Source organism: Podarcis bocagei (assembly GCF_964188305.1).
Source record: "Podarcis bocagei genome assembly, chromosome: 3".
Classification (NCBI taxonomy): domain Eukaryota; kingdom Metazoa; phylum Chordata; class Lepidosauria; order Squamata; family Lacertidae; genus Podarcis; species Podarcis bocagei.
The window spans coordinates 65,930,856-65,957,034 of record NC_138127.1 but is presented as its reverse complement, the minus strand read 5'-3'; the positions used below and the strand labels follow the sequence as shown (position 1 = coordinate 65,957,034).

The 26,179-nt window shown below is 38.7% G+C and overlaps 1 protein-coding gene and 1 long non-coding RNA gene across 10 annotated transcripts in view; one reads left to right on the top strand and one right to left on the bottom strand.

Moving 5' to 3' along the window:
* Positions 1–26,179, top strand: part of AKT3 (AKT serine/threonine kinase 3) — a 109,141-nt gene that overhangs the window by 54,631 nt on the left and 28,331 nt on the right. For all 6 annotated transcript variants that reach the window (XR_014006408.1, XR_014006409.1, XM_081188115.1 and 3 more), the window contains exons 3-9: positions 4,467–4,592; positions 10,222–10,333; positions 12,239–12,383; positions 16,543–16,674; positions 17,612–17,677; positions 19,874–19,942; positions 21,514–21,636. Coding sequence is in view for 4 of the 6 variants with exons in the window: in XM_081188115.1 (XP_081044241.1) it covers positions 4,467–4,592; positions 10,222–10,333; positions 12,239–12,383; positions 16,543–16,674; positions 17,612–17,677; positions 19,874–19,942; positions 21,514–21,636 (773 nt within the window). In the remaining 2 variants the exon portion in view is untranslated. The remainder of the gene's footprint in view (positions 1–4,466; positions 4,593–10,221; positions 10,334–12,238; positions 12,384–16,542; positions 16,675–17,611; positions 17,678–19,873; positions 19,943–21,513; positions 21,637–26,179) is intronic.
* LOC308583823 lies at positions 11,899–24,493 on the bottom strand. Of its 4 annotated transcripts, none has more exons than XR_014006429.1 (6): positions 24,194–24,493; positions 23,389–23,557; positions 18,065–18,154; positions 16,716–17,090; positions 15,067–15,195; positions 11,899–12,042 (listed from the first exon to the last, which is right to left on the bottom strand). It is a non-coding gene; the product is annotated as an uncharacterized lncRNA (long non-coding RNA). The 4 variants fall into 4 exon arrangements; XR_014006430.1 differs by having other exon boundaries at positions 16,716–17,087; XR_014006431.1 differs by lacking the exon at positions 16,716–17,090.

Here is a 26,179-nt window from a genome sequence, read left to right as displayed (position 1 = left end):
GTATATTCATTGATTTCCCCAGTTTTTTTTTCTCAGTTCATTTTAGGGAAATAAGTGCTGTATGTCTGCTTGACACTTGATTGTTCTTGATTTTTCTAATGTTGATTGTTTCTTCTGTTTTTATTGTTTTTTGCCTGCTCCGCATAAATTGGCCAAAGAAGTCCCTTACCATTCAGTAGCTTGTAGCTCCATTTGTGAAATATTTCTTAAAGAAAATTCATTTTGCAATTATTTTCTGAATAAACTGCATTTTAAATATACAGCATAGTTTTTATGGCAAACCAAGTTATCCATGATACATTTTATGTTCCAAAAATAATAAAATGACTTTCAATCTGTAAATGGTTATATATTTTCCGATTCCCTTCCCCCAGATTTCTTATTTTTATAAAACCACCCCCTCAAGGGAAAAACAGTTTTCCCCATGGCTTCAAGATTTCTTGAAATTTTTACATCACTATTTCCAACTTCATTGAAGAAAATAAGTTGTGAGAACTTAACTATAAAAAGCCTCCTTCAGGCCAACCACCCTTGATAATTCTTGGCTAGTGTAACTTACTCTTTTAGAATAAGATGTTGAAGCAAGTGGTGACAGCTCCAGGCTTTCTTGGTTGACGCTATTTAGATCAGCACAACCCAACATTTCATACCAAGTGGGCTGCAAGAGTACTTTGGCATGAAACAATGAAACAAGGCCTTGTTGTGTGGCATGGGGGGGGCAGAATTTGACTCCCCCATCCCTTGTGCTGCCTTTCCAAAATCAACTAAGTGAGGGGCTAGGATTTGGGAAGGTGTTTCGAGGCTCTGGCAGGGTCCTAGAGCTCCCCAGCTCATGTTCGAGCCCTCATGTTTCCTTCCCAAAGCCCAGCACCTCGCTTACCTGGCTTTGGAAGGGCAACACAAGGGCTGTGGGGGCGGGATCAAATGTTGAGGACTGCTGAAAAGGCACTGGGCTGTGCATTGGATCAGCCTGATTTATATACTTTCCTATCTTGGTCCTAGTTTCGGGGGGGGGGGGGAGACAGCCTTTGTCATATTGTACTAGGAACTTGAAAAGTGAATGCATCTCATTTGGTTCTGTTGGACCTTTCAGCAACTCGGTACCATCAACCATAGCATGCTTCTGAGGCATCTGGCTGTTTGCCTCTTTTCAGCCCCTGTGTGCCCTCAGAATCTCTCTCTGGCGATCTTCTGTAGCAAATTTTGTGGTTGCGTGGGTGACTACAGGAGGGGAGGAGTGGAAATGGAAGCCTTGTTAGATTTCACCTTAAATGAGCAAAAAAGAAACAACAAATTATCCACTTAGCACAACAGCATTCTTTTTATAGTAATCTATGTTTTCATTTGGGGATGCGGGTGGCGCTGTGGGTTAAACCACAGAGCCTAGGACTTGCCGATCACAAGGTCGGCGGTTCGAATCCCTGCGACGGGGTGAGCTCCCATTGCTCGGTCCCTGCTCCTGCCAACCTAGCAGTTCGAAAGCATGTCAAAGTGCAAGTAGATAAATAGGTACCGCTCTGGCGGGAAGGTAAATGGCATTTCCGTGTGCTGCTCGGGTTCACCAGAAGTGGCTTAGTCATGCTGGCCTTATGACCTGGAAGCTCCCTTGGCCAATAAAGCGAGATGAGCGCTGCAACCCCAGAGTCAGCCATGACTGGACCTAATGGTCAGGGGTTCCTTTACCTTTACCTTTTATGTTTTCATTTTAAAGTCATTCTTGCCCCCTGAAATAAATGGGGTTGAAAGATCCATAATTTTGGCCAGATGTACTCAGACGTTAAAGTCAACAACTTAATGACCTATTTCCCCCCAATTTAATTTAACATTATGAAAGAGAGAAAGAGCATCAGTTAAGCATGTACATAACCCTTCCACTGGGAAAAAATTGAAACAAATGAATTTTGAAGTTTCTCCTGAATCCACAGCTGCAGCCTTGTTTGGACCTTCCTGTGCTTTATTTTCTAAGAAGAATAAGTTGAAATGTCTGTGATACAACATGAATTAGTTTAATCCTATTTTAAGCAATGCTCTGTAGTAGCTTTAAATAGCTTGACCGATATATAAATGATGTGAATTACTCAGTTTTCTCCAATGCAGTGTGCAAAATTAGAGACCTCTTCCTTAATTATAAGGAGTATGTTTCTGAAACCTAAAAGGCGTAAATGTAAGCAAAATAATAATTTAGCTTACATTTAACACAGCAGGAAGTTGGATAGAAAATAATACTCTAAAGCAAAACTACTGCTATCTTAACTACTCCAGAGTTGCACTTGATTAAATTATCACAAAGTGTTTCCCTCTGTTTTACTCAATGGATTACTGGTCCACTCAGTTTAGCTTTTCAAATGTGAATATTCAACCTTGCCTTTCGTGTTATATACTAGGGTGTGAAAATGTCACCTTACATATGTGGTTATTTCTATCACTCTTGTCTTTCATATGAAACCAAAGGTAAACACACCTTAATATTATAAGAACTAAAATTGTTGCAGAGAGCTTTTAGCAAAATTCAGACTTACCTCATTTATTAATTATCTCATTTATTAATTGATAGAGTTATTAGTTTGGTAAGTCAGCAGATTGCAACAGACACTCAAAAAAGTCTCTCACAATATCCTTGCTGATGAAATAGTAAATGTGGGCTGAATTACACTACTACCATGTCAGTCCTCAGCTATTTGAACAAATGGATTCAATGAGGATATAGAGGGAATGCTTATCAAATCTGCAGATAACACAAAACTCAGAGGACTAGTAAACTGAACAGATGACAAAATCAAGATTGAAAACTATCTTGGCAGGTTGGATACTTGGTTGAAAACAAGATAAATTCCTATATTTAGGTTCAAAAAAAATCAGAAGGATACATACAGGATTAAAGAGATCTGTTTGACAGGATCTAAAACTCTTAGCTGATGACAACATGAATATAAACCAGCAATGCAGTGCACTTGCTAATCATAAGCTCTAATAACTGAAGCACAGAGTCAAGATTGCTAGTTGTAATACTTCTGCTCTATTCTGAACTGGTTTGGCCACTTCAGAATACAGTGTCCTGTTCTGGGCAGCACATTTTAAGAAGGACATTGACAAATTGGAGCATGTCTAGATGAGGGTGACCAGGATGGTGAAGCATGTATAAACCAATCCTTGCAAGAGATAGTTGAAAGATCTAGGTATGTTTATCCTGAAGAGGTGAAAATTAAGGGAGAGCATGATAACAGTCTTCGAATATCTTAGCAGCTGTCACACAGAAGATGGTGTAGACATGTTCTTGCAATGAATGTACCATCTAGTTGGCCCTGAGAAATCCTTGCCTATTTTAAACCCTCTGGGAGGGAAGCAGTCTTATCTCAACTGTACCGAGGTTTGGGAAAAAACCCAGGAGAGATTCCAGCTGTTTTTAATCTTCTCCAAGCTGCAGCACCAATGAGCCTTTGTGGGAAATGGTGTTGGGCATTCTCCTTGCCTGAAGGCAAACACTCTCTCCTAGACATTTGTGAATGTCTAGATGTCCAGTCAAAGGAATGCACACACGAACATATTATCAAAAGACCCAACACAAAAGCACAGTTGAATCAAATAAGCTGTTGCCAGATAAACATTTTTTAATTCAAGCAGGGACAAATGTCATGCTTTCAATGTCTGTTTTCTTTTTACTGTAACTATGAGGTACATCAAAATTGTTCAGAATAGGGGCCAGGGTGGTAGAGAAGTTAGATTCAAATGGTGGCTCCTGGGCAGAGCTGGTGCTCAACATACAGTGGGACACCATCCACCTTCTTTTCACCAGTCTGCTTCTTTTTTGTAGTCATAATTGAATCTGGCCTAATTTGAAGCAAAAACATCCCACTTCCTCCCCTGCCCCATCCAAATGAAACCACTCCACTTCATTTTTTTCCTTCCACTTCTATGACTGGGTAAGTCAATTACTATACACCATGACCTGTATATACTGGGAAGACTCTGCATATGAGATTGTAAAGGTCACTGTTTCTAACAGGCTAATTTTGAGGAGGGAGAAAGAATTATTGTGGCTATTGGGAGTCAGAAACCGCTGTCAATTTACTGTGACTCATCCAGTGAACTACAAGTAAATGAAAACCTGTCTTCTGCCTATTCTGTTTGAATGAATGAATCCCGTTTGAATGAATGAATATCCAAACAGTATTTTTTTTAAAAAAAAATTGAAAGTAGAAGAGAATTAAACAAGCTAGGTTTGCAAGCTTTTTATCAACCTGTGCTACTGTGCCCTTAACAACTGTTAGATCTGCAGAGATTCACAGAAGAGGATGTTTAGGTACATTCTTGAAAAGGTTTCACTTACTAATGTCTGTAAATCTAACTATTGCTAAGCAAACAGGATGAGACCCATCCAGTTTTTTTCTGATCATTTGGCAACGCTACAATGAATATTTCAAGATATACGTTCATATTAATCCTTGAATTAATCTTTTCTTATATAGGTGAATATATAAAAAACTGGAGGCCAAGATACTTCCTATTGAAGACAGATGGCTCTTTCATAGGCTATAAGGAAAAGCCGCAAGATGTGGATCTACCATATCCTCTTAACAACTTTTCAGTAGCAAGTGAGTATCTTCAGTAACCACTCAAATTTTATTTTAACGGATCACCAAACTCACAGTACATTGAAAAACTTTGGAAAGGCATAGGTTTTAGTGTTGTCTTTTAAATATCCTTTTGGTTTGGTTAGAAATTTGAAATATTCCCCCCCCCCAAGTCCATCTCCTGTATGAAGTTTCATACACAAAATAGTTATTAGATCCCCTAACTCTGGTAACTGGAAACATCTGCTGAAACCTGTATATTTTATATAGGATTGCTATGTGTAATAATAATAATAATAATAATAATAATAATAATAATAATAATAATAATTTATTCCCCACCCATCTGGCTGAGTATCCCCAGCCACTCTGGGTGGCTCCCAAACAAATGTTAAAAACAGTACAGCATTAAATATTAAAAACCTCCCTAAACAGGGAAAACTGCAAAACTCACATACATATCTATATAAGGAAGTTAAGTGGAGCCTTCTCCAGATTTAAAAATAAGTTTTTAATAGAAATGCAATATGATGTTCCAAGCAAATCTAAAAAAAGATGAAATACATAAGTTGCTTTGCTAAGATGGTGTAATGTTTGCATCACAGTGTTGCAATTCACATTAATATTTCTTGGTTTACAAAAAATAAGGATCCATTCATTCTGTTTCCTAGGAAAATGTTGATGTTAAGTCATTAATCATAGTAATTTTAACAGTGAAATTATTTTAATCTGTTTCAAGGATCATAACAGAAAAGTTTTCTGGGGGGAAAGAACATCAATAGTTTAGTATATCAGAAATGTTACTTTACAATTACAATTTATCAGCAGTTTCAGTGCCCTAAAATCTTGATTGGATGTGGTGGCATTGAGTGTTATGAATGAATGAATGAATAGAAAGAGAATGGTAGGGTTGCCATATTTCAAACAGTGGAGCTCTTTTTGGCAAAGTTGTCTAGTATATGGTAGATATGGATCTAGACAACACATTACTTAAAGAGCTACATCCTTTGATGCATAAGCACTTAATCCTGAGTAGAATGGATTGTGGTGCTGGATGATCAAGATGTTATGATGTTGTACTGGATCCCGGATTTTCGGACACCACCTTGTAGTGGGTGGTGGATCTTTTTGAACTCCTACAGTATGATTTGTGATGACCCTGTTTGTTGTGGGCTGCTGTACCCTCAGTCCTTGGGGGGTGGATGCAATTTCATGCCATCATGTAGGGAACACTCTTCTAAGTGTATAGTTTGGCATATTCTTAAGCTTATTTGAACTTCTAGTTCAAAGGGGATATTTGGGGAATGTCACACACCTCTCATTTTATTTATTTTGATTACAAGTCAAGTAAACCTCCAAAATGACAAGATAAAAAAGTCACACCCATGAACTTTATAAAATAAAAAAATTTCCACACCCATGCACTTTTCTCGAAAGAATCCACACAGAACATTCCGTCAGTAAAAATAATGCTAATATTCCATGCACACAAAACCAAAAGAATATGGTCATATCAGTCCCCATTAATCATGCCGTAATGTTTCAGAAACTTAGTAGATTTTGCAAATGAGAATTTTTATATGTGCTGCTCTTAATTTGAAAGGGACGCAGGTGGCGCTGTGGGTTAAACCACAGAGCCTAGGACTTGCTGATCAGAAGGTCGGCAGTTTGAATCCCCGCGACGGGGTGAGCGCCCGTTGCTCGGTCCCTGCTCCTGCCAACCTAGCAGTTCGAAAGCATGTCAAAGTGCAAGTAGATAAATAGGTACCGCTCCAGCGGGAAGGTAAATGACGTTTCCGTACACTGTTCTGGTTTGCCAGAAGCGGCTTAGTCATGCTGGCCACATAACCCGTACGCCAGCTCCCTTGGCCAATAAAGTGAGATGAGCGCCGCAACCCCAGAGTCGGTCACAACTGGACCTAATGGTCAGAGGTTCCTTTACCTTTACCTTTACCTAATTTGAAACTCACTATAATTCATAACCTATATTGCAAAATAAAACAATATATATGTACTAGGTCAGTCACAATACCTAATAGTGGAAATAATAGCGTCCAGTGAGCCATGAGGAAGCATAACTTTATTGCTATTATTATTTATTTTTATTGCTTCTATTTAACATGTGTTAGCATGTTAATACAGTATGTTTTGTAGTTCAAAACCTATAGCAAATCATATACCAATATAGCTGTGTTTGCTGACACTTCCTCAGCTATGAAAGCAGTTGAACTATATAATTCTGTACTTTTTTATCTGTGGAAACTTTAGAAGCTAGTGCATATATTGTGTCTCTCTCCCCCTAAAGAGCTTAGAAGGATTCTGACAGGATTTAGAATTTTCTAAAAATACTCACCTGCTTGTGTATTTGTTTAAGTGTTTTATTGTTGTAAACACCCTGGGTTTTCTTCTGAGAGCAGAAATGCAGTGTATAAATGACTTGTTAAAAATGCCCAAGGAATCATAGCAGGAGGGGGCCTTGGAAAATGAGTGCAAGCAAAGGTTCTTTGGGTTGAGCAAGCATACAAGTTGCACTTCCCTTGCAGTTGTAGACAACACTTCTGGGACTTAAGCTGCTCTGTAGAATTGCTCATTAAGATGAAGATAATTTCAAATATTTATCATGGATTGACATCCACATAGAATGCCTAAAATTGTTGAACTGGACGTATGCATTTAGTAAGCTTCACTTAGGCCAGAGCTACACATTACGTGAAATGTGTGGTAGCTGCCAAATGCAGCAACCACATGTTTAATTTCCCCCTCCATAACATCTTGAGGTGTGCTTCTTTGATCCCACTGAACATTCTTGGCTGCTGCTGTCAGGGAAATGAGCATTTCCATGATGTCAAGACCTAGGTAAGTTACCTTCATAATTACAGAGGGAGTGAAGGTAATTTACCATACGGTAGCCTTTTGGCAGAAGCTGACAAATGTAATGTGTAGTTTTGGCCTTAGGAGATCATCATATTGTATATATGTTGGTTCTTGAAATGGACTGTTCTTAACCATGTTGAGAAATGTTAATAAAAAAACTTTTTAAATTATTAAATGTCCTTAATGGAGGACATTAAATGTCCTTAATGGGAAAAACTATGCTGGAGGTTAAATAGTTAAACATTTAACAATTCAAACTTTAAACTTTTAATAATTTCTGAACAGATGATATGTTTTTTTGGTAGCTTTTTTTTGGAACTGGCAGGTTTTAGGCCGTCTAATTGGCTTCCCAGCTTTACAGAGTAATTACAGCTTCAAGCAAACTTTGTCATCTGTGGTTCAGAATGGTGTAAGATAAACAAAATGTTTTGATATACAGCTTGTAGTTAAGAGCTGTTCAGGAGAGTTTAACATAACCGTGTCATTTAGAGACTAGTGCAGTTTTTGTTTCAAGCCAATAGTTGCAATATTACAATATTTTTGAGTGTGCCAGACATTTTAGGGATGTGGTAAGGAAAATCACTGGCATTTTTACACATAATTCTAAACCATGGTTTAGTGCTACATGCATGAGCCTCTCCTCCTTTGGCATGGTCACAATAGATTAGAAGCTTTTGCTTTTAAACTGTCCAGAGCCCTTTTTGTGTCCAAATTTAGGAAACTCTGGATATTTTAAAGTATAATTTAGCCAGGCCAGGCTCAAACTTGTGTTTTTAGTTCTAAAGTGTGGGTGGAGATATGCCATAGCAAGATGGGAGATGGGAGCACACAAGCATAAACCTCAATTTTTTTGGTGCTAAATTATGGTTTAATGTTACATCTAAGACAAAACAGTTGTTTCATGTTATAGAAATGATCCCAGTGGTTCAGAAAACCTTTAAAATAATGTTCACCATCCTCGCCATGGAACAGAAAAAGGGGAAACTTTTTCACACTTGGAATATTTTGCTAACATCATATTCCTATTTATTATTGTGACAGTGTTTGATCACTCCAGTTATTAAATTCTTAAAACTCTTATGACTGCAATTGTCTTGAATAATACTTAGAATGGAAGCTGTAAAATAATGATCCATATTTCTTGGTTGTAGATAACTATCATGCTGGGCCTTCCTGTTTTTATTGGCTTGCTCATCTTTTTCAGTGATACTCTAGAGTTCCAACTGTTTTTTAATTGAGATTCATCTTTTTAATTACATTTGTTTATGTATAGCAGCAAACTTGAAGAGGAGATGATTGCAGTGTTCACTTGGTAGTGACCCAGCAATGGCTTGAACATTCTGAGCCAGTACCGATCGCCAAATTAATACATTTTGTACATTTCATTATTTTCCAACATTCTTTTTCTATAGGCCCATACAGTTTTCATTTATTAATAAACAATATTATAATAGTCCTTCATAGCTTTGTTTATTTAAGGGGAAGACATCTAGCTCAAAGATGGAGCCCATGCTTTGGATGCTTAAGAGTTCAGGTTGAAGCATTATTAAGCATTATTATCATAATCAAAAGCTTGGGAGAAGAGATATATCTTAACTTGGTGGTGGAAGTATGCTAATGTCAGCGCAAGACAGCTCTTGCTGGGAAGAGCATCCCATAGATGAAGGGCCCCTACTGAAAAATGCCCTTTCCCTTGTTGCCACTCTCCAAAGCTCTATGATAGGGGACATCAGGAGAAGGGCTTAAGATGATGGACTTAGTGAGTGAGTTTTAGCATGCATGTATGTGAAAATTTGATCATTCTATTTATCCATAGAGCAATACAAAGTAATTGTGTGGCTTTATGTATTTATTTGATACATGTCACCTTCAACATAGATTTATGCTCCATGGGTGGCTAACAGAGTAGTGAGTAACAAAATGTACATTTTTTAAAATAAAAAAACAATTCATACGAGCTAATGCAGCAAATTAAAACAGCAACAGCTGGTAAACTCAAACTAATACAGCAAATTAAAACAGCAACAGCTGGTAAAATCAAACTAATACAGCAAATTAAAACAGCAACAGCTGATAAACTCAAACTGTTCTAAGTTAAATAACGCTTATGATAGCAGTGCTTAGAAGCCTGGAACAACACAAATGTTTTTGTCTGGTACATAAATGACAGTAATGAGATCTCTAGGTGGGCATCCTTGGAAAGGGCATTCCAAAGGTGACGAGCCACCACAGAAAAGACTCTCCAGTTGCTACTTTCCACGCTGTAGGAACATGCAGAGAAAGACTTGGGATGATCTAAATGGATGAGCAGATTGAAGAAGGAAGTGCAACAGATATCTGGGTCCTAAGCCATGTAGAATTTCAAAGGTTAAGAGTAGCAATTTGAATTGAGCTCTGAAATTCATCGGCATCATTAGAGCTGTTTCACTACAACCAACCTAGCAGGGACCTCACCTGTTTTCCAAGATGTTTATAGTCAGAGGCTATGAGATTACATCTGCAAGAGATTACATCCCTTGGCTGCAGCTCACCAGGCCCTGTAGATTTGAATTAATTTAAAGTTTCCTTACTACCTCTTTTCCTAGCATGGTCTGCAGCTCCCTCCTTGCATCATTCATTCTAGTAATGCAGCCTTAAGTACTAATGTGTAATAATGTGTTGGATTGATATAAAATGTATATGTACTTGGAACATATCCCCGTATCCCCAAACAAGTTCATATCCCCATATTATAAAAAGCAGCATCTTAAAAATGTTTCTCCACCCCCCTCCCCAGAATGCCAGCTAATGAAAACAGAGAGACCAAAACCAAACACATTTATTATTCGATGTCTTCAATGGACCACTGTGATAGAAAGGACATTTCACGTAGATACGCCAGAAGAACGGTAAGAAATGAATGAAAGTGTTTCTTATTATATAGGCAAACTTCTATAAGGAAAAGATTTGCTGCAACTTCTAGTTTTGTGTGACACTTTCAGACTTTGTGTGCATTTCTTTCAAAAGATGTGAATAAGTATACACAAAATATTTCTAATTCACAGATAGCATCTTTAATGTTTTTATAACATTTTAGTTGGCTTTGTAATATTTCAGTCTTGTGTATTATTAATACATAGTTAGTTAGTTTATTTAATTAAAAAGGTGTGTTTTACCCTATAAGTATAAAGTATCAACATACAGGAAGATATAGTAGTTGATGTTGATTGCAAGTTTGCAATTTATTGTAATAATGTATTGTAATTCATTAATGCTGAGTTCTGCTGTATTTTGCATTGTCAGTTGGGTTCTGGTAACCACTGGTTGCTAAATTGCATATTGATTTGTGTTTCCTTTCATTATTCTCTACATTTAACCTTATTCCTAACTTTATCGGTGCACTCATAAATTTAATGTATTCTAAATGTTCTTATACCTTGATTCTAAATATTAGCCAGAAGAAAAATTCCAGTACCATCAATTAATTGACACACTTTCCAAGGTCCCTGTACTACTTAGAGCAAATACTGATTCTCCTGGTTATTCCACTTCCTCTGTTAAGTGAATATAGTTGCCTGTCCAAGCATGAAACGGGGTGGTTCGCTTCAGTAGTATTCACTAGGAAATAGCTGACCCAGCTTGACAAAGCATGAAAAACCTATGTTTTTTTGGAGTATGCTACTACCTTACAGTATCAGCCAGTGATTTCCTCAGCAGGAGTGCTGTGGAAGGGTCTGGCGTGTGCCTATGAAAACTTATCCAATGCTCTATGCCCAGAGTGGAGAGGAAGCATTGATCCCACCCCTCTCTACCAGCTACTGAGCAGGGGTATCGTTAAGGAGGAGGGAATAAAGATGTTTTTGGGTGTATTATTGTTTTTGTTTGTTATGGTATGTGTTTCTGTGATTTTATATTGTAAACCACACTGTGATCTTCAGATGAGGGGCAATATAGAAATTTAATCAATACTAATAATTTTTATATAAACATTATAGTATCAGGATACAGTGGTGCCCCGCAAGACGAATGCCTCGCAAGACGGAAAACTCGCTAGACGAAAGAGTTTTCCGTTTTGGAGGTGCTTCGCAAAACGAATTTCCTATGGGCTTGCTTCGCAAGACGACAATGTCTTGCGAGTTCCTGCTGGTTTTTTTCCCTTCCCCCCTTTTTCTAAGCCGCTAAGCCGCTTATCAGCTGATCCGATCAGCAGATAAGCCGCTAAAAGCCGCTAATAGCACTAATAGCGCTAATCCGTCAATGGGCTTGCTTCACAAGACGAAAAAAACGCTAGACGAAGAGAATCACAGAACGGATTCTTTTCGTCTTGCGAGGCACCACTGTATTGCAGGTCTGGTTTTTTTAAATTCAGAAAAGCTTTTGGGTAAAGAGCATGCCTTTAAAGGTTATTGTAGATCATTTGTCCTGAGCACAAAGCTCCAACATAGCTTAAAATATTGGACAGGATACACAGACATTTGCAATACCATTCAATTCTTATGAAATAGTCTTTTGCTGTAGATTTTTGAATATGTGGTATTTGGTCCAGTTGATTCCTTACATCTGCTGTTAAGCATGTAGCTCTCTCATGGGCACAGCTTTCTGATCATGGGAAATCTGCCTTTGGAAAGTCAGCACAAAAGGAAATACCTGAGCACAGGGTGCAATGTATACAGAAAAGGCAAATGCAGTAGGTGATTTGATTGCCCTCCATTTTTTCTATATTTTACACAGTTTATGTATGTATTCCCTCATGTCCCTTTTGGTTGTATTTTTATGAAATGTATTTATTAATAAAACTGACTTATTTTTGATAGGGAAGAATGGACAGAAGCCATCCAAGCAGTAGCAGACAGGCTTCAGAGGCAGGAAGAAGAAAGAATGAACTGTAGTCCAACCTCACAGATTGATAATATAGGAGAGGAGGAGATGGATGCTTCCACAACCCACCATAAAAGGAAGGTAATTGGGGATTCCTTCCTACATTTTAAAAGTGTGATCTCACTGCATTGGCATATTTCAGCTTGTAATTTATGGTGAGCTCAGTTCTCCAGTAATTTTGTGAATTTCATTATAATAAATTTGGAAAGCTCAAATTCCAGAAATTCTAATGGCAGCATTGTGCTTAACTCCTTCTAAATTGCCATTCCATATCAGACACAATGACAAATGATGCTTTGTTCATGATATTCTCATTCTTGTTATTGTAACTGTTAAAATAAATTTAAAGATCTGTATGCCTGGCAACTAAAAATACGCTATCTTTGCGTAAATTATTCCTTCTTCAAACAGAGAACTGTACTGTTAAAATATATTTTATTGATTCTGAAAAGGATTGCCATTTCAGTGGATTGACCCTTACCTTCCAACCCAGTGACCAAGCAGCCTCCAAGACTGCTGTAATCAGTTGCAGTGTTTCCCCACAAAAGGCCACAAGCCCATGGTTTCCTGGCTAGTTGAGAGCTCTTAGCTGTTTGGCAATGGTCACATGGCCATGCATCCCTGAGCTATCTTGGGCACAGCTGCCTGTGCTAAGGACAGTCTCATCAGTGCAGCACTGTAACATTTGTGGATCATTTCCATAGATTACACTTGGCATATTTTGGACTTTGTGGTAACTGTAGGGTCTTGACTGTGGGGTGTTCGTAAATTGTATCATACCACAAGTGCAATATTATATTTAGAGCTGATATGAAATGTTTTGCTACAGATGTTGAAATGTGACAGCTAGCTGAAAACTTGCCAAACAATACAAACTGCAGATGGAAAACAATTTTCAGAAGCCAGAATGTAATCAGTGTCAAATATACTTCTTTTAAGACCAATAAATACTGTTTCAGGTGTTACTAACACAAAACCTTTCATGTAGGTTGTCTTAATATTCAGCAGGTATTAATAGTAGACAACAAAGAAATTTTTAAAATCATATGAATTTATGTCACCATTCAAAATATCTTCCCATTCAGCTTATACTATGTAAAAACAATTTAAAACCATATTACTATATGCTATATTACTATGTGCTAGTAATAATAGCAGTGGTGAAACCTTTCAAATATTTTAATTCATTTCCATCAGCCAGTTATCCTAATAAAAATAGAGGCTTCTGCCTCTTAGGCACCTTTGCTAAAATCAGTAATGAATAAAAACATTTTAGTGCCATCCTAAATGATAGTAAGGAAGGGGCTGATTGTATCTGTCAAGATGAGGAATTATTCAGAGTTAATTCAGGTCTGTATTATATTAAAGAATAATATTGCTTGTATTTTCCTTGACTTTTTAACCTCCCCAGCCCCTTTATTATTATTTCTTATTTATTAAATTTATATACCGCCCTATACCCACAGGTCTCAGGGCAATTCACAGGATAACATGAAAGCAAACATTTACTGGTAACACTTTTATTATTATTATTAATTGATACCCTGGATTACTTGACTAAAATGATTTTAGTTGTTAATACTATATCATAGTATATTTAGGGGTTTCCAATGTGGTGTGCCCACCAGTACCTTCTATGGCACTTGCAAAAGGTGTTGATAAATATCCCCTCAAAACCCCACAATTCTGCAAGACTGTTAACTGTTCCTGTTCAGTTCCTGTTTGCACTGACTCAGCCTCTCCTACATTGAGCATACCCCCTTAAATGTGCCCATATTTTGTTGGATACCAGGATTGAACATCTATTCTCCCATCCATTTTAATATCTTAATGTCATTGATTGTTGTACATAGTTAATGTTATACATTAGCTTTGTCACATATTTCTATGTCTAAGACCAGTGATTTTTGTAGCAGATGGTACTCTTATGTGTAGAACATAATCAGATTATGAAACAAAGAAAGACAAGTGCTCTGTTCCAAGGAATAAATCTGTACAGGAAACAAAGTATTTATTTAAGTTAAATAAAAAATTGTTTTATCATCATTAATCTGATTTTACTTCAAGCTTTTCCTTTCAAACGCGTTTTTAAGTATCAAGAATTCCCCCCCCCCCATTCTTTTGCCTATTGTGGCATCAAATAGTGCATAGGAGATCAGGTGGTTCTGCCATGCTTGTGGCATTGAAGCAAAGAGACAAGCCACCCCTGAACCATGCGTGAATCCACCAACAGCTGTTGGTTCTGTTGTGTTTGCATCTGCACTATAATTTTGGTACAATGGAGCCATGTGGACATGGTGCTGTATTTCAGTGGGCATTATTACTAACTTAAGTCCATTGATTTTAGTGGGTCTACCCTGAGTATGGACGTGGGTGGCGCTGTGGTCTAAACCACTGAGCCTAGGGCTTGCCGATCGGAAAGTCGGTGGTTCAAATTCCCACGACAGGGTGAGCTCCTGTTGTTCGGTCCCAGCTCCTGCCCACCAAGCAGTTCAAAAGTGCAAGTAGATAAATAGGTACCGCTCCGGCGGGAAAGTAAACAGCGTTTCCGTGCGCTGCTCTGGTTCACCAGAAGCGGCTTAGTCATGCTGGCCACATGACCCAGAAGCTGTCTGCGGGAAAAAAGCCAGCTGCCTCAGCCTATAGCGCGAGATGAGCGCGCAACCCCAGAATCATCCGCAACTGGACCTAATGGTCAGGGGTACCTTTACCTTTCACCCTGAGTATAGCTTAGTGAGACCCATGTTATTGAGAAATCAATTACATGGTAGTGATAAATGATGATAGAAGTTGCAGTCCAATAACCTCTGTAGGGCACCATCTTGGGTTCCTTTGCCTTAGGCTGTTCAGCTGCTTGGAAAATTTCTGAGCCCTACTGATGAGAGCTCTTTAGCTGCAGGAAAAATAAACAAAGAGACGAACTTTGGATTTACTTTCCAAAAGCCCACAGGGACAGAACTTAACAAAACCTTATGAAGCATTCATAGAATACAAGGGGTAGCTTTAACTACTATGCGTTCTTAATGTGTGTTTTAGTGAGATATTTCTCTTTAAACAAAAAAAAGTTGATTAAACTTGAGGATATACATTCGGAAACAAAATAGTGGATAGCTGTCTGTTTAGGGTTCTTTGTAGGCATACAAAATTCCTGACACTCTAGGTGGCACTGTTGCACTATAGCAGATCAAAGGAGTTTGTTACACCTGGCATTCCAGTTACTAAGGTTCCAAACAATAGTTAACTTTCAAATATTTGGAAAGCTATCATTTATGCCCAACCTATAACTAAAATGTCCCAAGTTCCACCCAAGATGGTCAGGTGCAAAAAAGGACAGGCTCCTACAACTTGGTTTTGTAGAAAAGGTGATTTGAGCTCACGACAAGCTACAACTTGCTGAAATTTCCTCTTCATTACAAATATTAAAGATTCAGTAACACTGTTCTCTTTCCCGCCTAGCCACCAACAGGGAGACATATTTTAATCAATCCTTAGTTGCCAAAGCTGTCCCCCTTCCTTTTTTTGAAGCTTTTTCTTCAATGAGATTATTCCATAATAAAATCCCTCTTTCTGTTGTGAAACTTCTTATAGCAGACAAGGTTTGTGTACTGATGTTTTGCTTTTCTAAGGCCTTGTTTAGATTGCTAAAATTTTATTTTTGTTCTCTTATAACAGATAAAACAAACAATTTGCAAACTCTGTACTCAAAATAAACAAGTTGATTGTTGGCATTATGCTGCAGTCTGTGACTGGCATGGTATATGATCAGCAGACCATGTACATTCAGAAAATCTGCCCATGTGGAGCTTCAGAGCCAGCAGCATTATGGTGTTAAAGAAAGCTTAGTGAGCTGTCGTATTTCTGTGTCCCTTGGCTCCTCTGCAGTTCATAATCATTTTTAAACTGGCATCAACAACAATCAGTCAAAGCTAATAATTATTCTTATGTGTAATGTATAGTCACTTATGGAATATAGGATCACTGACATTTTATACATGGGCGCATCTCCCGCATGCAAACAACTGTCCATACATATCGGTCGTTCTTGAAACAAACAAGGGAGCTAAAAATGTGACCTTACAACAGAGGGTTTTTTCTGTTTGGAACTTCATCCATGTGATCTATACACTTGTGCCTTTTTCTTGGTAACTGTGGTGTTTCATGGCAGGACAGTAGCATTTTAATGAATACAACATCTGCAAGGTGTAAATCCTATTAATTCCTAGTCTTGTGCTCCATACAGACAATGAATGATTTTGATTACTTAAAACTACTTGGCAAAGGCACGTTTGGCAAAGTTATTCTGGTTCGAGAGAAGGCAAGTGGAAAATATTATGCTATGAAGATTTTGAAAAAGGAAGTTATTATTGCAAAGGTACACTTCTATATTTAATACACTATTACTTATAAATATACCTATGTGCTGAAAATAGCTTAATTTGAGACTGTTGGTGATGACCCAAGTGGGTTGGGTAACCTCACTCTTTGTGGGATGGAGGTAAAGAACTCAGGGTGGCAGGAGCAGTCCCCTCAGTTTTTTCTCTCCTGCCTGACAGATCCGATCGTTTTCTCCTGGCTCTCACTGATCTTCCTTTCAGCTAAGTTCTTCTACTTTCAGATATTCATTATTTTTCTGGTGTTTTCCAGTTCCCTCCTATTCCTCTTTCACTTTCCTGTTGTGTTTGATTTCTGACTTTACTCAGTTTTTACTCAGTTTTTTTCCTTCCTCTGCTACAAATCTTGTTTGTATAGACCTTATCTATAAGACAAATCTTGAAAGTTGTCTGCCTGCTGACATAGCAGTAGAATTACTTAGAACAAATTAACAAGTGGTTGAAGCAATCATGATTTGTTAATAGTTTGCAGCAATTTTCACCAGTCCAGGTTGCCCACATGATGCTGCATCCATGTTTTTTTTTGTTTTATAGGAGTGACCAAACCATTAGTTAGCATATGAAGCACCCTGAAAAGCTTAAAATTGTGGGTACAGTTAAGTGATTTGCAGAAGCTGTTGTGCTTAAGAAGTGATGGTGGCTGATGGACTCCATATCTGGGTGGGGGTACCTTGGGGGTTAGAGAGGTTGCATAGATATTGAGGACAAATACTTAGCACCTAACTAAACTTAAAAGCATTCCTATTGTCACAGTTGTGTCTTCTAATAGGAAAAAAGTTGTGTGGCCTTAGCCTGTTCTGGTTTCCCCCCCACCCTCATACCTTGCAAAGATACTGTGGGCACTTAAGTATTGTAGTTGTACAAATATATTTGTTTCAAATATTCATTACTACAATTACATTTTTTTTTACCCTTTAGGATGAAGTGGCTCACACACTTACAGAAAGCAGAGTACTGAAAAACACTAGACATCCTTTTTTGACGGTGAGTATAAATTATGATTTTAAGTGTAAAGCTATATGAGAGGGAAAAGTTACAGGTTCCTGTCATCAGTATAGTACTGTTTCAATCCCTTCTTTGGGGTCATGTTTGACTTTTGCATGAGATATTGGAACATGGTTCATCTCTTAAACTTGCTGTTTCAGAGACAGCGAAAGCAACATTTGTGTTGCAGTTCATCTTATGTCAGATTTGAAATCAGTCTTCATACCACTGGGAGGAACGAGTAAATATTGTAGAACAGAACCTTGTCTTCTCTGCCAACTTCCTATTTGACTTTTGTTTTGATTCTTAGGGGTAGAAGGAAGTGATATATTCAGACCCATCTTTCTGTTTTACTGTCCACCAGGTTTGTCAGCCTCTTGTACTTACAGTATAAGAGAAGAGCTTTTCAAAGATGATGTTTCTCATATTTGTGTCAGATGAATTCCTCTTTTCAGTGCTAACTGGTGTTTTCACTACCTAATTTTTCACAAGTTTATCTGCAGTATTGGTAAATATAGAAACTGTTAAAATATTCATATCATTTAAAAATTAATTCCGTTCTGAAGAATTTCCAGGCTTGTATAGGTAGTGACTCTATTCTATCTAGAAAGTCCTTCTCTAAGTAACAAATAATAGCCACCAGTTAATGCCAGCCAGTATTCTAAAAAATCTGTGTAAACGGGACATATACAGAACCCTGATAAATGCAGCCAGAAAGTACTCTGGAGCCTGATGATTTGCCATGTTGATGTCAGTTCCTTTGGTAAACCCATCCATTGCCAGGACCCAAGACATTTTTGGTCTTGAAGTATTTGCATCACCAGCTATGTTTTGAAGATTTGCCAATTACCGGTGTTAATGTCCACATGATGGTGCTGGATTAAACAGATGGAGGACATCAGCTCTTATCAACTTCATAAACTGTGACATGTTTATTTAAAAAGGAAATAGAAGCAATAATGGGACCTTCCTTTACATCCTGATATATGTTTGGGTTGCTTCCGTTTGATCTTATAATACATTAATATTGCAGTAGTCACAAGAACTATAAATTATGAGATAGGATTTAGAATGTACAAATTACAAATTACATTTCCCCCATCATTCTTTAAATGCTTCAAAGGGTAATCAGTTGTGCTACTTTTTTTCCTTTGTTCCCAACTCATTCATCTAACTTATCCTAAGCTGTAAGGAAGTTTGTGGTGCAAAAACTATAAATACTGTCTTTGTACTTGAGAAATTTTCATGTTACAAAAAACCCCCCACCATGCTTCTGTAGTGGCTTCTAATTTTTGTGGAACTCTTCCCACTTGGTCACTTCTGGTGTTTTAGGATTAGTGTTTAGGAAAACACCCATCTGTTTTCAATAGATCTTTGAGTTTCAGTGGATGTTGTATTGGATGAATGCTGCTTTTGAACCTGTTGTGGTGGTAGTTTTAACTGTAAGATTGTTTTAATAGATTTGTGGAGTGAGATGGGACATGTGTTTGTTTTATTATTTTTAACCTGATTGTAGCCTCTTTTGATAGAAATAAAAGAAAAGCAGAATATAAATGTATCAAAATAAAAAAATAAATATACAGACTTGGTTAGATATTGATATTCAGAAGCGAATGTTTGGAATCTTTCATTAATTCTATGACCATTAAAAATATATATTGTCCCAATTCTTGGATTTGCATTCATAACTGCTCACATCATATATAGGTATTTGTCAGCATGTGGTATAGATCTTGAGGATTTAATTGGTTTGCATACTGATTGAACTTGCTTTCAGTTGAATACTCTTTCTTGCCAAAAGAAATTATGCTTTTATGCACCTTATTTCTCCAGTCCTATGCTTATTGAGGTAGATACCCACCACCATATAAGCAGACATACCTTTCCCCTCCCCTGCTGCAGTCCCCACCACAATTTGCTTCAGAGAGCCCTCCAACACTCTGGAGTACATGGGGAGACTTTGGGAGTGGGGGGGGGGAGAGAGAGGAACAGCAAGTCCCATTGTGCTTGTGAAACTTCATTCCACTGACATCATTGAACATCTTAGTTGGAATAAGTCCTTGATCACAGTGTGGCTTACTTCTTAGCAGAAAGGTATCCAGTTGTGCTGCACATTAATTAAATAAAAAAGATGCAACTAAATGTTATGAAAGCTATTCATAACTGCATTTTTTGTTTGTTTGTTTTTTCTTTAAGTCTTTGAAATACTCATTCCAGACAAAGGACCGTTTGTGTTTTGTGATGGAATACGTCAATGGAGGAGAGGTAAGTCAGACAATGTGGTTTGTGGTGCTGTTCTGATCCACACACACCCTTGAATGAATTACAGATCTTCATTTTTTTCTTTGTTCATGTATTCCTTTGTTAAAACCACGAAAACATTAGTTTTAGCTGCTAGGCATGATGGCTGTTTTATATCCAGTATCAGAGGCAGTATATCTCTGAATGTCAGTTGCTGGAGATCATGTTTCTGTTCAGTGTCCTGTTTATTGTCTTCTCAAAGGCCACCACAAGGAACAGAATGCTAGGTGAACCTTGGGTGTGATTCAGCGGGGCTCTTCTTGTGCTCTTAGTTCATTAGAAGTTTCAAGTGGGGATCCAGGCCCCGCCCTGGCCAAGTCCACTTCTTCTTACGCCAGAGTTTTTCATAAATAAATAGTGTCTTGAATTATTGCTAAATGGCAAAAAAAAAAAAGTTGTTACAAACTTTTCATTCTTGCATCTCATTGGCCAAGTCTAAAAAAATATTGAGCTTCTGAAGATTGCTTTTGGAAATAATAAAACATCACTTTGCTTCTTTTCATACTTTGATTTTCCTCAACTTTGTCAGACAGTTTTGCCACCACTTTAGGCGTAGATGCTTCTCTTAAAGTAAATATTTTGTCTCTGTGTGAGGAGAGTGATTGTTAGTTGTTTGTACTAGAAATAGTCCACTTGCAGACAGGAATCAACTGTCAGAACGTGAAATTTCATCTGGAGGAAACTTGCAAGTTTCAGTCTTCAGTTTCTGGCTCTTACTTCCATACCCATCACTCCCTTCAATACTCTACAATAGAATATAGTGAAGTTGGTTTTGCTAACCCTAGGTATTGTAAACTAGGTCTAGTGTTGGTGCAGATACAATGCTATACCGGAATTGCATTGTCTGAAAGAAAATTTTAACTTCATGTGATTAGTCTGATGAAAATAGTTTCTGAGTGTTCCTGGGAACTTTTATATAGCCATGCTTAAGAAATAATTTACTGTACCTGCAATATACCATAGCAGAGCTTTCCAGACTTTTCAAGTTGGTGACACACTTTTTGAACATGCATCATTTTGCGACATAGTAATTCAGTTTTACTAGCAAACTGGAGGTTAAATTTGTGTGACGCACCTACACACTGCAGCCAACACACTAACATGCCATGACACACAGTTTGGAAAGCCCTGTACTGTAGTACCTTGCAGTTGTGTGTATGAATAATAAACAGTCCCAATGACTTCATTGCTAAAAAATAAAAATAAAAAATGGAGGGAGGGGACAGGGGAAGAAAAAAATTAGAGAATGATGATGATGCACTTTTTTCCTCTGGTAACTGAAGGTTAAATGGGTAGCAAGCAGAATGCCTTAAACAAGATTGGTATATTGATTAAAATGCTGATTTAACAGCTCGTTTTTTCCCCTTGGAAACCTGGAAAAGATAAGCCAGCTGCTGTCTAAGAGTGCTGAGTGTCCACTGAGAGTACACTATCTATCATCACAATATGGTGATGAGAGGTGTTTTATGTTTCTGTTAATTTCCCCCACTAAATCAGTAATTATTGCAATCCTGTCCCTGCTGTTTACCCTGCAGCTGTTTTTCCATTTGTCGAGAGAGCGGGTGTTCTCTGAGGATCGCACACGCTTCTATGGTGCAGAAATTGTTTCTGCTTTGGACTATCTGCATTCTGGAAAGATTGTGTACCGTGATCTCAAGGTAAAAAAAGAGAAGTAATCAAAATGTTGTTTTTGAAAAGACTATTGGGACAAACACAAAGTAATTATAAAGTTACACTGTTTTGAGGAAAGTAACTAGCCGAGGAAAAAAAGTGCACTGTAGATTGAAGTTCAGCAAAATACCCAATGCCCAATTTCAATCTATAATATCTGTATTCTGTTATTTATTTAAGTAATTGATATGGAAGGTTGGTCCTTGTTATGTGAATGAAGATGAATATGTATGTTGTGTACTTGGCTGGAATGAGGTGATTCATCATGTGAATGTTCATATAAGTAAAAAAGGCCCCCATACAGCCACAAAATCTTGTAGTGCAGCAGAACCCTTGGTGCCTTATGTTCGTGAGTTAGCTTCTCCGAGAAAACAATATACAGTTTTTTTATTCCACATGTCCAGTGTAATATTCAATGCATCCTTCAGCCTTCGGTTATAGATAGGTAGTCTTGTGAGTAGGAGGAATATAATTAAAGAATTGAACAGTAGGGTGTAACTGGGTCTTTAGTTGCCTGTTTACCAATTATGGATGTAATGTTCCTCAAGCCTTGATCCCAGAAACCAGAATCAAAATGACAGTCCCAAACATATGCCAGTAAGTGCCCATATTAGAGTGGTCCCACCAACAGCTGTTAGATCCTAGACCCAAGATATGAGCAATCCTAGCTGGTGTGTCAAACTACACTGGTGCACCACTTTGAGAGTGTTCTCCTATGCGTTGGCAGAAACTGAAGAGAAGAGGCTCAATAGACCAGATTCTCGCTGAAGTATTTTCATACAAGCCCTGAACTTAGCAGAGAAGAAGCAACATAAGAGCAATTCTATGCAGGACTTAGGCTGAGTAGTGCAAGAGGGCTAAGCTTAGATGTTGCCTGTTATATAGGAACTGGAGCTCTGTTTCAGAAACTGGTTCTGTCTTCACTGAGAGGAGGCTCTTCATTTAAAGGGCCCCAGTCTTCTCCAACAAACTTTCACTCCAATGGGGTAGTGATGAGTAGAATCACTGAGCCAAAGGAGAGTAACACAAGAGTGACATCCACACCATACATTTAAAGCACTTAACGTTCTCCAAAGGATCCTGCGAACTGTATTCTACCCCTCATAGAGCTACAATTCCAAGCACTCTTAACAAACTACAGTTTCCAGGATTCTTTGGGGGAAGCCATATGCTTAAAATATATGGTGTGGATGTGACCAGCATCTGTAGACCAAGGGGGTACTGACTTCATAGGGTCTTGTTGAAGTGCTTCCAGTAGGTAAACTATATGTATATTAGATATGCTCCAAATCTCAAGTTCTAGCAAGGGGTAACAATATTACTGATCCATGTTGGCACTACAGTCTGCCACTGCTAAGATTAGGTGGATTTCTGAACTCACAGAAGGAAGTATCTGAAAATCTGGAACTCTAGTTTGGGTGTGCTGATACTTCCATGAAATTCTTTTATGAGTTTGCCCATCCTTCTATGCTAATATTCATTTCCAAATATTGTAGTATAGTAGATCTTGTTTGGCAGAGCATCACAAGAATCCTTATTCACAGATTGGCAAGAGCAATGACATCTGTAATCTCGTTAATTGGCAGATCTCATTTCTCCCCTACTGTTCATAATACAGCAAAGAGTTTTGCATCACAATGAATATACCGTAGTTATTTCATATAATCAGACTTGATTTTTTCCTTTAAATTTATAACACAATCTTAGTTATAAGGACTGTGCATCTTTCAAGTACTTACCCTGAGTGATATGAGTGTACCAGGAAGAGGTTCATCATCACAACTGGTGTTTGGAGAATGTCATATACCATCGTCCCTCTTCCCGTTTTGTAGGATGTTTTGTAAGAATGTGAATCTGGTAGTCTGTGCTCTAGTTTCCATTTTATTTTTATGCCTTTTTAAAAACAGCCTGTGAAAGGTTTTAGTAGGTTTCATGTGACATTGAAGGAATAAGGAATAAGTTAATTTTCTCACTGGTACATAGAGGGCAGTCCTGTTCCTTGGGATGGTCCCTCTTTCTTGCTGTGGCAAGCAGGATCCAGAATCCTATTTCCTTCTCACCCAGGGGAATGGGCCATCCAATTCACCAGATTGGTCCTGCCTGTTGCTTTGATTGGCTGTGTCCTTAAGGACCTAGTAATATTTGGGGTTCTTTCTTTCTTTCTTTCTTTCTTTCTTTCTTTCTTTTCTGTACCCCTTCTTCCTACCTCCAGCCTCTCTCTTTTTTTGGTTCCTAAACTCCAATTCCCTACTTCCCTGCTGCTCCCCTCTCCCGTTTCCCTTCTACCCACCTAGAAGCCCTAGCCAGCAGGAAGCAACTAGCTGTAGGTAGTGTGGGGGTACCACCCACACACCCCTTACTCGTGTTTGGTGCGGAATGGCTGCAGGAGGGTGGTGGGGGACAAAGCTTTTGGAAAGAGGAAAGGTGGCTGCTTCGTCACTTGGTGCTTCAGTGCCCCCTTGCAGAAATGATTACAGAGCAGCTGCCAGGAAGGCATGTGGGGGCATGGAGCAGTGATGGGTCCTTCTTAGTGCTTTAGCATACCTTTTCTTAAAGCAGTGGAAGGGCAGCTGACCTTCATGCAGCAGAAGGCCTGCAATGGTGTCCAAAGCTCCAGCTGCACCAAGCAATCCCCTCTCCCATCACATGGATGGTATCAATTTGAGAGCTCCACAGCCGTGAGTGAAGCATTGCATTCAGAGCACAGCCATGTGTACGAGCTCTCTTTGTGATGTTTAGTGGGGGTTCATTGGGTAACCAGGTGAACACATTCACCATTTCCTATTGGATGAAAGAGGCTACTGTCCACTCATATTGGGCTGTGGGGAAATCACCTGGAGAAGGAGGTAGCAGCTCATTCTCTATGTCAGCGCATTCTCTATAAGGGCACAGAATTGTAGAGTTTGAATGGACTCCAAGGGTCCAACCCCCTGCAGTGTAGAAACTCAGCTAAAGCATTCATAACAGATTGCCATCCAACCTCTGTTTAAAGATCTCCAAGGAAGGAGAGTTCACTACCTCCCAAGGGAGACCGTTCCACTGTCAAACAGCTCTTACTGTCAGAAAGTTTTTCCTGATGCTTAGTTGGAATGTCCTTTCTTGTAACTTGAAGCCATTGGTTCAAGTCCTACCTTCCAGAGCAGGAGAAAACAAGCTTGCTCCATCTTTCATGTGGCAGCCCTTTAGATATTTGAAGATTGCTATCATATCTCCTCTCAGTCTCCTCTTTTCCAGGCTAAACATACCCAGCTCCTTCAAGCGCTCCTCATAAGGCTTGGCTTCTAGACCCTTGATCATTCTAGTTGCCCTCCTCTGCATATGTTCCATCTTGTCAACATCCTTAAATTTTGGCACCCAGAATTGGACACACTATTCCAGGTTTGGTCTGAACAAGGCAGAATAGAGTGGTACTATTACTTCCTTGATCTAGACACTATACTTCTGTTGATGCAACCTAGAATAGCATTTGCCTTTTTTTTGCTGCTGCATCACACTGTTGACTCATGTTAAGCTGGTGGTCCACCAAGACCTCTAGATCCTTTTCACATGTACTGCTAGTAAGCTAGCTGTCCCCCATCCTATATTTGTGCATCTGGTTCTTGCTGCCTAAGTGCAGAACCTTACATTTGTTCCTATTGAAATTCATTTTGATGGCTTGCGCCCAGTTCTCTATCTCAGAGATATGTAGGGTGACTATATGGGTGTCTCTCTACACTTTTGCTGAGCATTACAGAATTGATGCCTTTTGACTCCCATTGTTTACAGTTGATGTTTATCCTATAGTGGGGTGTTTCATAGCAGGTAGAGGGTCTTTCTCATTCTGCTAGTTGGCCTGGTGGTTGAGGATTCTGGATCCAGAAGGAGGAACCATTCCAAGGAATAGGACTGCCTTCCATTTTCCACTGGGAGCAAAAGGTCACACAGTAAGCAAACGTCTGTTTTCTAGAACAGGCAAGAGGTAGGAAGCCTCCACCCTGTGGGCCTAATTAGGCCCATCGGGCTTCCCCATTTGGCCCACAATGTCATCTCTGACATGCCAAACCATACCCACTTTCCCAACATCTGCTGTACATTGCCTAGAGACTATTGTAGTTAAACAGTATATAATTTTGTTTTAATAATAATGTAATATATGATGTCAAAAAACCTGGCTCAGCCAAAAGGGGGTTTGCAGGAACAGCTCATTGGTGGTGCCTGCAAATCCCTGGGCAATGTCCTGGGCAACATAGTGCTTTAAAAGGGGCTTCTGAAGAGTCCTCGGTGCTGGGAGATCACTTGGTGACATTGGGGGATCGGCAGGTGGATGACTGCACCCACCTGAAAAGCTTGGCCTGCCAGGGGTGAGGCAGATAAGAGTCTGATCTGCTGGCCAGATCCAGTTCCCCATTCCTGTTCTAGAATCTAGCAGGTTTATAGATTTCGTTTTATGCTACTAGCATGATGTGATCACATATCCTTCCATAATTATATATGATTTCTGCACAGTTCAGAATACTATTATTTGGCTAAGTGACACAATATATTTTGTCC